General features: G+C 37.3%; 1 protein-coding gene across 1 annotated transcript in view; it reads right to left on the reverse strand.

The window, feature by feature from the left end:
* The window catches only part of LOC113057116 (leucine-rich PPR motif-containing protein, mitochondrial-like), a 47,725-nt gene that overhangs the window by 6,329 nt on the left and 25,923 nt on the right, over nt 1–15,473 (reverse strand). The window contains exons 24-33 of the mRNA XM_026224220.1: nt 12,220–12,344; nt 11,282–11,388; nt 5,866–5,934; nt 5,686–5,776; nt 5,457–5,599; nt 5,049–5,226; nt 4,415–4,541; nt 2,895–2,983; nt 2,584–2,785; nt 139–269 (exon numbers count right to left, since the gene is read on the reverse strand). Of these exons, the coding sequence (XP_026080005.1) occupies nt 139–269; nt 2,584–2,785; nt 2,895–2,983; nt 4,415–4,541; nt 5,049–5,226; nt 5,457–5,599; nt 5,686–5,776; nt 5,866–5,934; nt 11,282–11,388; nt 12,220–12,344 (1,262 nt within the window). The remainder of the gene's footprint in view (nt 1–138; nt 270–2,583; nt 2,786–2,894; nt 2,984–4,414; nt 4,542–5,048; nt 5,227–5,456; nt 5,600–5,685; nt 5,777–5,865; nt 5,935–11,281; nt 11,389–12,219; nt 12,345–15,473) is intronic.

A 15,473-nucleotide genomic window follows, 5' to 3' on the forward strand; every position in this document is an offset into this window, starting at 1 on the left:
GGGTAAATAAAATACAAAACTGCCCCAGTCTTGATGTCCCAGTAAAAACACAATTATTGCATGCTTTTTTTTTTTTGGGGGGGGGGGGGGGTGTTGAGAACCACTGATACTGATGAAGAGGTGGTGTGAGGGTCTTACATTTATCCAGCACAGCATCGTTGTTAGCATCCAGAACTTTGCGGAAGACAAAAGAAATACTGGATTTCTGATTCTCTGTGTTCTGGATGTAGAAGGACTCCAACAGCTCCACCGCACTGTCTATGTCCTCACTGCAGAGGGAGAAAAGAGTTCATACTTGGTGTTAGTGACTTCAACAAACCCCTTTATAGAGCCAGGAACACTCCACTAACTTAGGGATACAATATAAAAAATAATAAGACATTATGAAAACCCATGCCTTAACCTCAAGTATTCCATCATACAACACATTTGTGCTATGGACATGAAAGATTAATAATTCCCATGGCTGGTGTGAAAATTTCCCAAGCAATCAGTCTAAGATTTTTCACCTGGCTTACAAAATAAAAAAAAAGCTTTGGGTTAAAAAAACAACTGCATTTGCTTAGACTTTTACTGAAGGACGGATCAAAGCCATATTTAGAGACCAAAATATAGATTTATAGGCGGCCCTTTTTTGCATCCAAAAAATATAACTTCGGTTCAAAGAGTAAAACTAAAGAAAGGCAGGTGGGAAAAAAGCAAGCCATGTGAAAATTTCCATTCCATTTCCTTCAATTACAGAACAGTGAGTGCATAAAACTTTCATCATCCACATTAATATTCCCGACCTAGGCATAGATTGTCATCCCTCGCCATTAAGACAGTGTCTTAAGACAGTGTAGGACAGCGGAAGAGCAAAGCGTTCTTCACGGCTGATTGGGCAGCTTCCCGTTTGCACTGCTTTGTCCTGTCGGGGTGAACTCTGACCCCCGGGCGGGCCTAAGCAACAGTGACACGTGTGCTGTGTGCGGCTGAGCCAAACTGACTGGTTAAGAGGCGAGACGGGGCTCCGGAAACCGGGCACCACATTAGTGCGGACCCGTTGTGAATTATTCAGACTGCATAGTCCTAGCCATCACAGCAGATTTGAGCCTTTAATAATAATGGGTGGAGAGGGGTGAAGGGGATGGAGGAAAGGTAAGATGAAAGAACCGAAGATGAAATTGAGGTGTGAGAAAAGGCCACATGAGCAGACGATCCATGGTAGCAACAACAAACCTGCGATGACACCTATTTTTAGTCAAGGTCAAACCACAGAGAGGGCACATTTCATGTTATTTACAGAAACAAGGGTGCTTCATTGTTCTTTTCATGAATTTGTTTCCACCAAAATAACCAAGAAAAGTTTGTGCGGGTGGAATCTGATCTCTGCTGGTGCTCCCTTTAGAAACACTGAGCGTGTGGTTCAGAGTTTCTGAGATAATAATAGACCTATAATCAAGTCTTTGTCCTAGTCAATCACAATCTTAACCTCAGTGTCATCTGCTTTCCTTCAGCTGCCAGGTATGTGGTGCCAATCTTAGCTGCATTTAATTGAACTGTGCATCCACTTTAAATACTTCTGAATGACTGCTCATCTCGAGTACTGTGAGCAGCTTTAGTAGTGGAGTCCATGAGATCTCTCGACTCTTGTAGCTACACACTAGATTGTGGTGCATTGATGCCATAATGTTAGGGTGTTGTGAGAGGTTGCTTCCACAGGTGTCTACTGATATTCTGGTTATTACATATGATTCATGTCCCAATTGATGTCGTTTCTGCGCCTTTTGACCAAAGAGCTGCCGTGGTTTTTCAGCGGACTTTTTCAATTGATCATAATTACAGGATTACAAAGTATTTTTTAACTGACTTTTTTTTTTTAAATAGATTGTTGTGAAATTATTAATATTATTATTAATATAAATTAAATCAGAAATTAAAGATTACATATTTAGATTTTTTTTTTGCATGATTAAAAATTTCCAAAAGAAAATCTGCCTAAAAATCAGTTAAAAAAAATTCTGGCTTTTCTACTCCTGCATAATACACTACCGTTCATACCGTTTTTTTCTTTTGAAATTAAAAAATGTCAAACTAAAAAAAAAAAGAAAAAAAAAGAAAAAAAAAAAAAAGAAATAATAATGCTGTTATTTTAAACTTTCTATTCATAGAGAACCATAGAGTTTGTGCAAAAATATTACATAACATAACTGTTTTTAACATTGATAATATAAGTTATTTCTTGAGCACCAAATCTGCATATGAGAATAAATACTGAAGGATCATCATGTGACACTGGTTGAATGGCTGCTAAAAAATAAACTTTGCCATCAGTTGAAGTACATTTTACAAAATATTCAAATAGAACAACATTATTTTGAAATGTGATATTTCACAGTATTACCGTTTTAAATCAAATAAATGCGGCACGAGAAACTACAAAAAAAACAACAACCTTAAAACAATCTCACCAACCCCAAACATCTGACCAGTAGTGTAAGTCTATTGGATCTGCAGTTTTGCTTAGTAAGCAGTTCATAAGCAATAACAGCAAATATTGTCTTAACAAAAAAACTTACTTTTTAATATGACTGCAATACTTACTTTTTAATATGAGCAAGAGCAGTATTGTTGACGAATATCATGCTGGACAGCTTGATGGAGCCTAAATTCTTCACCAAGGCCTCCACTTCCTGGATGTCCTGTGTGTTTCCTTCACTTGCGAGACTCTGGACCAGTCTAGTGATGGCCAGCTGAGTGGGCACCTGGTCAGCCTGTAACATGCCCTTAAGAGTCCCCATGGCATCTGTGAGAGAGATCATACGTCAGGTTTAATAAAACAAAGCCTTGGAAGAAACTACGGCGTTCCCCAGTACTCTACAGTAACAGAGAACAAATCCACTTTTTACACTCACCTTTCATCTGGCATTTCTTCACCTGAGAGATGATGAGAAGGTTGTTGGCATTGTCACTTAAACTGAATCCAGGAATATAATCAGTGGCACTGAGAAGACAAAAGCAAGATTGAAAAGTTATTAGTTGAACACATCTGTAGTTTGCGTTGTAGGATTAGATGTATTTATGAATAATACATGATGCTGTGTATGTGTGTTGATGCTGAGAGCGCTTTTTCACTGCTCATCTTAAAATTGTGCGCATACATGTGTGAGAGACTGGACAAATCCAACAAATCTGGATCCACTCTCCACGTCCGTTTGCCCCTCATTCGTCACTTAAACCTCAATCAAAGTCTTCTTTTTTTATTACCCTCTCTGGCTAGATTAATCCTGCCACCCAATTGAGCATCAGCCGCCGCTCCTTATCTCAACGGCGACCGGCCAACATCCGCTCACACGGCAGATTGGCCCAGAGACCAGAGCCAGACTTACTCTTATCAACCCCAAGAAAATCCTTGTGTCCTTTTCCTTACTCTCGTCTAGCCCTTTAAGTGCTGGACAATCCCATCCTTCGCTTCCTCTTCCATTCCCAATCCCCTTAATCTGTCTTTAAAGCACCCCGCTGGCCAAGACCAACGTCCTGCCAAACATCTGCATGAAGTCCACCACACACACACACACCTTATATACAAGGTTTTCAATATACTGGCTATCATCATTAACAGTAAAGGACAGTACTGTTGTTTTCTTTACTTCCATTCAGTGCCCCAGTTTGGGAAACCTTTATGTAATGTAATGTTTAATACACTTTATGATGTCACTAACAACAAATGTAATACATTTCCTTTCTCTTTGCATTTTTATATCAATATGGTACAATATTATCCTATTTTAATAATGATATTATAATTAAAGTAGTCTGTAATGTAATGGATTGTTATTTACTACAATTTTTGTCATGTAATTTGAAATCAGTAACAGACTACAATTTTCAAGTAATCTACCCAGCTCTTTATATATAAATATATATATATATATATATATATATATATATATATATATATATATATATATATATATATTGCGCGATTGCCTGGTATGTAGACATTTCTGAAAGCTTTCATGAAAGCATGTACAAGATTATAGTGGCGATGGCTTTCTTTCATAAGGATATATAATCAGACATATAATACGAGCCAGTGAAACATCTGGGCTTTATGGATAGATCAAAGATCAGCACAAACACAAAGATCTATTACTAATCGACAAAGGACTGTCATTTTTGCATCTTGCCAAGCTCTTCTGAGAACTGAGAGATTATCTAGTAACTCTGAAAGGGCTAAAACCATAAGACATGTATATGTGTGTGTGTGTGTGTTCAGCTAGAAGGAGCTTATCAGCATTCATCCGTTTCAATTCAAGAAGATTTTCTGTTGCTGCAAAATCGGGTACAAAGGCCATGACCTTAAAACCTGTAATTTAGCAACCTGCAATACAAAATTAGACATAGATGGTGAGACCCCCGCAGACAGACTCACATGTTTTTGACAGCCATGGCATCCTCAATGTTGCCTGTGGCCAGGAGGGCTTTGATTAGGGTGTCATATGCAGCAGGGCCGAGGACCATGCCCATGCCATTCGCTTTCTTCAGGATGTCATAGGCCTCTGAGAATCAGAAACAACAGGGGTAAGAACTATACATAATCTACTTAGACCACTACAGATAATAATGCGTATGACTTGTCCTGAAAATTAATCTTGAGACAGTCACACTAACTTTTACTATGAAGCTACTATTAAGCAATTTTAAAGTGATCATAAATAACTATATAAATAAACCTGACTTCACTTAACCCAAGCAGACCGCTATAAATATAATATATTAATATATAAAATATTATATATGCAATAAATAAATATATATATAATGTTTCATTTAGATTTTTTAATATAATTTTACCTTTTATTTTATTTGGTATTTAATTTAATGCATGTATGTGACTATGTAACTTGTGACTGAAAAATAAAACTACAAGTTGCAATAGACAAAAGTTACAATTACAAAAGATGAACAGCGCAAGTGCGCCATTTCCTGGGAAATCCGTCCTGACAACTCTATGGTTTACCATAGTGATTTAAAGGAAGTTAAACACAGTTAAATGGAGAACTAACCTTGAGCTTTGCCCTTCTTGCAAAGAGACAGGACTTTAAGTTTGTAGTCATCAATGGTGGCCTCTTTAGGGGGTGAAGCTGCAACCCTTTTACGAGGGCCAGCCTGAACCACGGGGCTAGATTTGATCTCTTGCTCCGAAAACATCTCAGGCTGACCTCTGACCTCCTCAAACCACACCTACACATAAAACAGCCACATCATTACACCATAATGCTATCTTAAACTTGAATTAACATCCAGAATTTAATTAATTCATGGTTTCCACCTGCTACAGATTATAAGAAACACGACTAAATGTATCGGACTAAAGAAAAAATTCCAAATGCTGAAAGGCACTGATTTTCAAATGCCTTTGTTTTAGGATTTTGTAACAGATTTAATATTGGTCACTGAATAGGTTCTTTTACCTCAGGCACCTCGAAAGGCACCTCCTTGTCATTGTTTTTAAGGATATCAGCAAGCAAACGCAGGGTCCTCTCTCTTGGAGCCAAATTTTCCTCTTGCATTTTCATCCAGGTTGCCTCAGCCTTCTGCCACTCATTGGTCTCCTCTGACAAGAAAAAAAAAAAAATGTCAGTGCAATGTAGTTACGCTCATCCACTGTTTGCCGTCTGAGCTCCAACACATGAGACTTACTGCAGAGACGTAACAAATAGTGATACATGTCATCTCTGTCACACTCGAACAGCTTGACACTCGTGTCCACCATGTTCTCAAGGGGCTCCATCTGGAGAAAGAGAGATTCAAACAGTGATACACCCTCTATTGATCTACAGCAAATCACTTCTTCAGACAAAACGGCAGAGAAGCACTGACCTGTTGGGCTGCAATGCATTTCTCTGCGAACCACTGCAGACGGGTTGGTCGAGCCCTTAGACCAGGAGTCTGCACATGGGTAAAAAAAAGAAGAAATAAATGAGATCTCAACAACTTAAATAGGTGCAAATCACCTTACACTGCACTAATATGATCAGACGGCCCAGGGGGAATGAACAATCATGAGAAAGGGCATATCAAATGCATAGTATAAAATTCACTAACTGGTCAAGTTATGCCCAGGTCATCTCAAAACCAAACTAAAACGCCAAACAAAACAAAATCAAACAAAACAAAACACCAAACAAAACAAAATCAGACAAAACGAAAAACAAAACAAAAGCAAAACTAAAATAAAGTGAAACTTAACAAAAAACAAAGACTAAAATAAAGTGAAACTTAAAAAACAAAAGCAAAAGAAAAAAACTAAAGAAAAATGAACAAAAAACAATTTTGTGAGTGGTACAGACAGAATATAGATGTAGTTGTACAACATGATTACTTCTCATATAAAGTACTGAATCATGATGCTTTGGTGCACCTACAGTAAATGAGAATCTTCTGATACAGAGATGCACACATACACACACACACAGATTTCTAAATTCACTTTGTCTCTCCTCTTAAGAAGATATTGCTCCAGCAGCATCCAAACAGAATTACTCTGCAGCAAATCCGCCTCCAGGCCAAGTTCAAAATCACTCCAGCCTTCCTCAAACCTAATCTGCTTAGCAAATAAGACCAAAATTGAACCGCTACCCAGTCCTGGTCTTTTTGTGTTGCTATAAATGCAGGAGCAGCCCCTGGGCCTGATGCACAAAGCCCTGTGGGGCAAATCTTCCCTTAAGTAAATCCAGGATGAAGAGCACCCCCACTCCTCCAATCTTCCTATATAGAAGAGCAAATCAACACACACACAAATTCATTTGACCCAAACAAACAAACACACACACACACACACACACCACACAAACCACAGCCAATGCCACAAAAGAACATCTAGGTCAGATGATTAAGAGTCTGTAAGGACAAATATATGACAGATTTTTTTTTTTTAACACAACACATGGACCCTAAATAATTAATTTATAAATTCTTTCTCTATTAGGATTTTAGCCTTATATAGTCAATAATAATGATAGAAAATATAAACTAATGCCCTGCTTGTGTAATTTTCAGAAGTTTCTATGAAGAGAGCAGGAGTTAGCTCAAAGAATAAGTCCTGAAAAAAAAAAAAAAAAAAAAAAAAAAGTTTACTTTATAAACTTATAGCAAAGACAAAATAAATTAAATTAATTAAATTGTCAGATACAGTACAGAAGAAACTACTTGAGACACTTTCATGCTAGCCTAATTTTTTTAAATGTTGGATTGTTTAAAAAAGATTTAATCGTGCTCACAAAAAAAAAAAAAAAAAAAACTTTGGGTTTGTGAATCTAATGCGTCACAAAAAAGGAATCCAAAGTGTTCAATTTTCATGACCTTCACAAAGTTACAGTAAACAAAAACTCCCTATTCATTCAGACCTTTGAGCAAAAACACCCATCATCACGCTGAAGATGCCATCATTCTCTCAAACACAGGTCACACACTCTGAAACACTCACACACAATGTGACAACCATTTTAATTACACAAGCATTTCACTTAATTACCACCATTATTAATAATCTGACAATTATAGACAGTACAATCACCTGACCACTGACCAGCACTCCATCACTGCACTTAAAGTTTCTATTAGAGAGTGAAGTAGAGCTCTGTGTCTGCTAATGCTACCTCGATATCAGTGTTTTTAATTATCCAGCTCTGGATGGAGGAGAGGATGTGTGGAAAACGCTCCAGGAAACGAGTGGGGCTTTTGACCGGTCAAGCACAAGGGTGCTCGACAAGCCAGCATTAAACACCAACTTGAAGAGAGTTTATAGTGGACGGAATTCAGAGGTATAAAACTATTGTGAAAGATACGACAGAGCTTTGTTTTCAATGACTAATAGTAACTCTCACAAGTACACCTCCCAATCAAGCCCTCAGGACAATATAGGATAAATTCAAAAGGCTTACAATATCAACTCAAAATTAATAAAATAAATAAAAAAACAGAACTTATTTTAAAATAGACACGGTGAGCGAATATTGTGTACAACTACAGATCAACCAAAATTCAATACATTTCCAGCAGTGCTTAATCATTTTCCAGTAAAAAAGACGTTGCATACTAGTAGCCAATCAGAGAAAATATTTGGTTTAATATAGTTGTATGAGGCTGGCATTCAGGAGTAAAAACTAAGCTGCAGACAAGCAATGAGATACAAGTCATCTAATCACTGCTGCATGGAAGAGATGCCAAGCCATGATGTTTTAGAATTTATTTCAATGTCAAAATGACCAAATACCAGTGTTGTTATTAGTGGTCGACCGATATATCGCCAAGGCCGATGTATCGGCCGATACTGGCAATTTTTTCAAATATTGGCATCAGCCGATAAGTGTTTCTGCTTGGCCGATGTGTTAGAGACTTTTATTTTGACTTTTATTTTGCATATATTACTTGTAATAGAAAGACAAACATTATAATACTTTGTCATTTGCCGTCAGCATTAAGCACATTTCTTAAATATGAATACTAATAAAATAAAAAAAATATTATATCGGCTATCGCCTCCCTGCTTTCCAAAATATCGGTATCAGCGGTCCAAAAAATTAAAATAAATAATAATAATAATTATCGGTCGACCACTAGTTGTTATTGTAAACTAAAATGAATAATTATTGTTTTTGATTAATGAAATAAAGCAGCAAAAATATATACAAATACAAAATTAAAAACTTGAAAATGAGAAATGTTGCCTTAGCAACTTTTCCAAATAATGCAATAATGCCAAAATGACTGAAAATAAAATTGAAAAAGCTACGTAAAAATATACCTAACCCCAAAAATGAATAAGATAAAAGCACAAAACTTAAATAACAAAACTGAAGATATAAAATTACAGCTAATTCAAACTACAGTACTACTGTACATAAATAATACCAAAATAGCAGCTAATGCGTAACCTGGACAAAACAATGGTTTATTAATTCGATCAATCAATAAAGTTAACAACAACTGCACTGTGTATTAGTCATGCATCATGAACGATTTTAAACTCATGACACTGGAGGTTGTCCTAAGATGGTTTAAGAGCAGTAGTGGATTGATAAGTTTTAGAAAAATCAAGTAAATTCTTTAAGAGGGATTTTAACTTGCATCCCAAATTAACCTCTCAAAACAATGAAAGTCAAAGCTGCTTGAGACTGCGGTATCCTGAGGTGACCATTGATAGCTTATCGGCTAAAGCGCTGTCAAAGAGGAATTTCTATGATCTGGTGTATATATGAAAAATGGAGCCAAATGGCATGCTCTAGGATCTGCGGACACTGGATGTTTCCTTGGTTAAAAGCCCCTGGACTGATGGATCTGTAATATCCAAGCTTAGGCTTATTTTTCATCCATACTGACAACGATACAACAGAATATCAGAGATTAGGGGTTTGTGGAGGATAGATGCAGAGAGACAAGAAAAAAAAAGAGAATGCTTCAGAAGGTTGGAAAAATAAAACTGCACAGAAAGGTGAAACAACCTCAGACAAAGACCATGCCTGATAAACCGGCAAGAAGTGGCTTGACTGTGGCTGACATTTTCCCGTCCTCCCACGCGGCAGCACTGAGGGAGTTGAGTGGTGTCGTATTAGAGCGGTTGGCTAATTGAACATCTAAATGGTTTTGTCAGAGCTGTTTCATGGTGGAAGTGTAGACTCGTGAGATGCTGTCTTCTAAAAGAACAAGACAGAACACAGCCTAAAGATATCCCCGAAAGACCCATTCTGGACGAAGCGCTCAAAACATGTTACGTCCCGGACAGAGCGCTCGCAGAAGGGCCTGATGAGTGAACAGAGACATCCTCAGTCTTCTCCAGACAATAAAAGACATCTACACATGCACTGAAAATGTGTCTGAAAACTTCACAGTCCTGAGACGGGATGAGAAGTTCTGCTGCCGGTTCGACGTTAAGGAGATGCTATTCTCATTCAATAAAGATGGTCCTCTGGCCCGAGGACAGTGATGAGAGCGCTATAATTTGTACATGGATTTCACATCTCAAAAGTATTTATTTTTTACCCTGTAAGCAGGGTAAAAACTGTCTGGAATAGAGAAGAATTTGTCTATTTGACTGCAAGAATTATTGTAATAGTCTTCGTAACATCAGAAAGAACTTGTTGAAAATTGCAAAGCAATTAGTATTGCTTCTGCCTTACATTACATAATATCCCAGGTATTAATGCAAAATGTGAAATTTGAAATAACATTTATTGAAAACATATGCATATGTATATACTTGCAGCCAAAAACGCTTTAGGCATTGCATTTTTTTTATGTATCCCCTCCCAGAATGATTTCATAATTTACATTAAAATCTGGAAATCTGGAAAGTTTTACGGATTTTACTAGTTGGGCTTTTCTTGCCAAACTGAAATGAATTGTTTAACTTTTCTTAAGCTTTTTTGTTATTCAGATATGGTTTTTATTCACATTTCTATTTGTTAACCAAAGGTGGTTACATCTTTTATAAAACTGTTTAAGTATTACAGTTGTTTTAAAGCTAAAAGGCTAAACTATTCTGTTTGACTCAAAAAAAAGAACAAGAGTTTATTTTTTTATTAAGGTTTATAGGGATTTTTAGATGTGGCCTGATTAGCGATTTGAATAAATTACTTACAGAGTAACTGTTACTTTTCAGAAAGAGTCATTAGTAAAGTACTTTAAATACAATATTGGTGACATAATAAGTAATAGTAATTAATTATCTTTTGAAAGTAACTTACCTAACACTGAATGTATGGCATGTGTAAAATAATATTTCTTGAACCTTAAACCCCTAAACAATTGCATTACACTAAATACACATAAATAATATTTTTAAGAAATGTCATATGACCCCTTTAATAATAGGCATGCTAGCAAGCAACTACTTAAAAGTGAGAATTGGTCCCTATATTAAAACTTTACCAATTAGACTACACATTTAAAAATAGAAACAAAAAATTATAAACTAATTAAATCAATTTAATTCATGAAAAAAAAATATATATAATAATAATAATAATAATATGGACTTGGCACTCAGTTCTTTCTTTGCAGTTAACTTTTGTCATCATTTTTTGTTTCAAATGAAAACATCTTTATCAAGCCAAAGCCTTGTAATGACATTTTCCTTTACACTCAACCTTTGAAAAATCACTGTACCTATTGCCTTGCTTGAATGGCATTAGTGTGGCTTTGGAACAAATCTAATTTAAAAGTGGAAATATCAGTGTGGCTGTAATTAAAGCTGTTAAATAGCTGTGTGGTTTGAACACAATCTCAGCAGTCCCACCTCGATGATTTTGCGTGCCTCCTTGTAGCGGCCCGTTTGCAGGAACGCAAAGTAAAGGTCGTAGAGCATCATCATCTCGCCTCGCTCCTGACTCAAAAACTCCATGACTGTGAAATGAAAGACAGAGACAGGAAGATGAAGAAACGGTCACATTTGTGTACTCTGTGTACATGCTCTCTTTTCTATCAACCTTAAGCAGAGTAATTGTCTTTCAGCAGCCCAGTATATCACTAAAAACAACTGTATATTAAAAATAGAGGCTATATGTATGAATGTCTGGTGATATTTTAGAAAACATTATTTTTAGATGTAATCTCTGGTTTATATTGCCACCAATAAGATCTTTACTTGACAGCGTTACTTAAATGCTATCAGAGTTAACAGAGTCCCTTCATTGTCACTTAATAAAGTCATTCAAAGGCAAGCAGATCTGGACTCTTTGCTTGCCGCTTCAGAACAGTCCAGAGAAGCCACAGCAACACAAAGAGACTGAACTCCTGCAGGTATACGTCTGTTTACGTCCATCAATGGGTTTTGCTGTGGCACATTGAGAGTGCTGGGTCATTAGGGCTCTAAAGTGGCCCTCCATCGTAGAGGTCTCACTGCCTTAACACTTCAAATCCACTCACCCCCAACACACAGCGCACTTAACCCCTCCACTAACCCTGACAAATACAGAGACTATTGAAACCACCATCATCTAGGTTGTCCAACCTGCCCTTTAGTGGGTGGCACTCTTGAAAACACAGAACACACACTTTCTACATACGACCATCTCAACAGTCAGCAAACCAGAACACACACACACACACACACACACACACACACACACACACACACACACACACACGTAGAGAAGTAGACAAACTACTTGTGACTAACAAGTTACACACAGAAATGTAATTATTGTGCTGTGTGTGTTAGGTGGTGTTACACACCTTTCTGCAACAGCTCAGCATCTCCTTTTTCCACCAGGCCACAGATGAGGTCGTGAATTTTGGGCAACTGGTTGTATTGTTTTTGGACCTCCACAGTAGCATCGAATGCAGCCGCATAGTTCCCACTGTAGAAAAACAAGACTTATTACACCAAAACAGCACTACACATTGTGCCAGTATCAGTTCTTCATGTTGTGATTATTGCTGAAGCTTTTATAGGAGTAGTATCATCTCAGTATTACAAAACAGGCTGAAATTCTTTAACTTTGAAAGTTTAAAATTACTTTTTAAAGCACCAGACACACACACACACATTTAAATAAACATTTGATGGCTATGTGCAACAAAGGTCTTTAGCTTCTTTCTCGCCTTCCTCTACAGCCCCCTGTGCCCTCACCCCCAACCGTGCCGCTTGGTAGAATATGGCAACAAAATGAGATCTGCTCTCTCCCCTCTCTCACATCTTCTTCCCCATCTTCCTCCCTCTCTCTACCCCTTCCTAACAAAGAGCTCAGTGCCGGGGCTGACAGAGGCCTGACAGAGGAATAAAGCAAAGGAACAGACGAGAAAAACACCACTCCAATCACTCTATTGTGACTGCAGTGGCAGCCATCGAGTGATTGGGTAATTACCACGCCAATCACGCAGAGGTCAAAGCAGATAGGGCACCGGCAGGAGGGGCGGGTGTGGAGGGAAAGTGAACCTGCGGGGTTTTAACAGGTGTAATTTCAGTAGTGTTTTCAACCCCGGAGATTATACAGTCAGAGAAGGGATATGTGCTTTAGAGAGAGGTGACCTTGGAAGGTGGGTTGAATGGGAGGAGGGAGATGGACAAAAAACAGGGCAGTGATTGAGCCGGAACGTGACGCCAGCTCTTAGGCAATCGCACTTAATTGGAATGAAGAGCGACAATATTATTCATCAAGCGGGAGTCAAGAGCCAATTCGAACACACGCCGGATGATTGCGCAATGCACTTGAGCGAGAGTGAGAGAGAATTTGGACAGGGTCTCATTTGATTAAGGCCCATATAAAAAAAAGCAAAGGGAGCGAGACTGATAGAGAAACAGAGCTATCCATCAGTCAACTCTATAATTTCAAATTTGTTTTGCAGTTTTTGTCACAAATTACTGATTGTGAATCACAGGCCTGTTAGTTATGACATTTCTTATTCAATAAACACAGGCTCAAAAAAAATAACACTTAAAATATATGAATTACACTGTATGAGAAGAGACATCTGTAAACAAATTATACTAGAGGATTCCTCAGAACTGTTTTGAATCAAAACTGACAATATATCTACTGTTTAACAATCTGGAAAAAAAAAACTTTGTGAAATGTTTTGATTTTAAAGTGTGTTTGCGGTTTAAAAATAAATGACTCGTTTCATATTTTGTCATAAAATAGAATGCAATCATAGTGTTGCATTTTTGGTGCCAATGAATATTTCGGGATAATGTTTGTCCTAATGGTAAAATAAATATTGGCGTAAAGCTGGTGTCTTTTTCCATACTGATTAGCTAACTGTACATTATCTTATCTATTTATAAAATAAATAAAAATACATAAAATACAATTTAAAAAGTAAGAAACAACATGGCAAGAAATTAGAAAGATGTGTAGTAATTCTGTTACTTTGAAAAAAAGTTGATGATCTAGTACAGTTTTGCAAATATTATACAAATAGGGTTGACCACAGAAAAAAAAAAGTTTCATCAATGCCTAATTTAAGAGTAATTTGTGAAATAAAACAACTAAAATAAATAAAATGAAAAAAACAACAACAAAAAACATTTTAAATATTCACTTAGAAATGTTCCAGCATCTACTTGTAAATGCTTGGCACTCCAGAGAATACTTGATTTATGTATTATATAAATATTATTACAATTTAAAAAGAACAGTTTTATATTTTAATACATTTCAAAATGTATTTGTGTGATGGCAAAGTTGAGTTTTCAGTAGACAATACAAACATTTCTTATTATTATCAAAGTTGAAAACTGTTGTGCCGCTGTAAACCAGGATTCAAGGGAATATTTTGGTTTCACTGTAACATATGATCTATATAATGCATCCTTGCTGAAAAAAGTATTAATTTCTTTATTTCTTTCTTGCTGACACAGGTAAATAAACTCAAAAAGGTAAGAAATATTTGTCCTAACCTTCACCTGACATTGGAATATTCTCAGACTATAACAAAAGCAGCCAGCACTGAAAACAGACCCTCAACACACCAGAAGTTCTAAAGTGTTGGGTTTACTGACAAGGCCTGATGGAAGCAGAAATTCCTTGAACTTCATATATTCAGAACCCCACATGAATATGATGTGACACAGATGTTACGTCTCCCAGCCCCCAAAGCATAAGCAGCATAAAACTAGAAGACTTCTTCACAATTCCCATCAATATGAGATGAGTCGTCCACAACGGCAATTACCCCACCTCCTCCTTCAAAACCCAGCCCCCCCTTCTCCACCCTCGTCTAACTAAACCCCCCAAAAAAAGAATTAACCATGTTGAAGGCTTCATAATTTCCCCGGATACAATTTAGCTGTCAGTGGCGCTCAGGCTTACTGCAACATGTTCCTCTTAATGTCACTAACTTTGCATGTCAAGCACTTTCCAGCCAATTAAGTTGAAGGAGAATATAAAAAAAAAAGCAAATGCGAGTGCTCTGCGCGAGGAACCTAAAGGATTAGACAAGAAAGCTAATTTCATCCACCCCTCTTCTGAACCTCCTCTTCTTGTGACACTCTCCCAACATCCCTGACTCCCATTTCTTTTGTTACTGAGATTGGCACCCATGTTATCACCCTTTCCACTTTTAAAGAGAACGACTGCTTTTTTTTCCCCTTTAAACGGAAGTGTGTGCACGTGTGTTGGTAGTTAGAGAGGGTTAATGCTTAATGATCGGACTAAGAATCTAAAACATCTATCAAACACAAAACTACACAACGCAGCAAGGGTTTTTAAATGTAAACAGTCGCGCTTTAAACTTTCCCGAAACTGTCGTTCCTCACTATATATGCACGTGTCTCCATTTAAAACAAACATCTGTCAGACTTCAACATCCCCTCCCTCTTTTTTAAAGTTCCTGTCTTTCAAAAATATCCCTTCCATGAAAAAAAAAAAAAAGTTCTGGCAATTCCCTTTGTTAGGCTCATCAGAGACGGAGAATACGGCTCGGGAGCGGCGGCTGCTGTGGTCGTGGAGACGGGCTGACGGCTGTCAGAGTTAATCCCATTGAGA

Source organism: Carassius auratus, chromosome 38, assembly GCF_003368295.1.
Source record: "Carassius auratus strain Wakin chromosome 38, ASM336829v1, whole genome shotgun sequence".
NCBI classification, from domain to species: domain Eukaryota; kingdom Metazoa; phylum Chordata; class Actinopteri; order Cypriniformes; family Cyprinidae; genus Carassius; species Carassius auratus.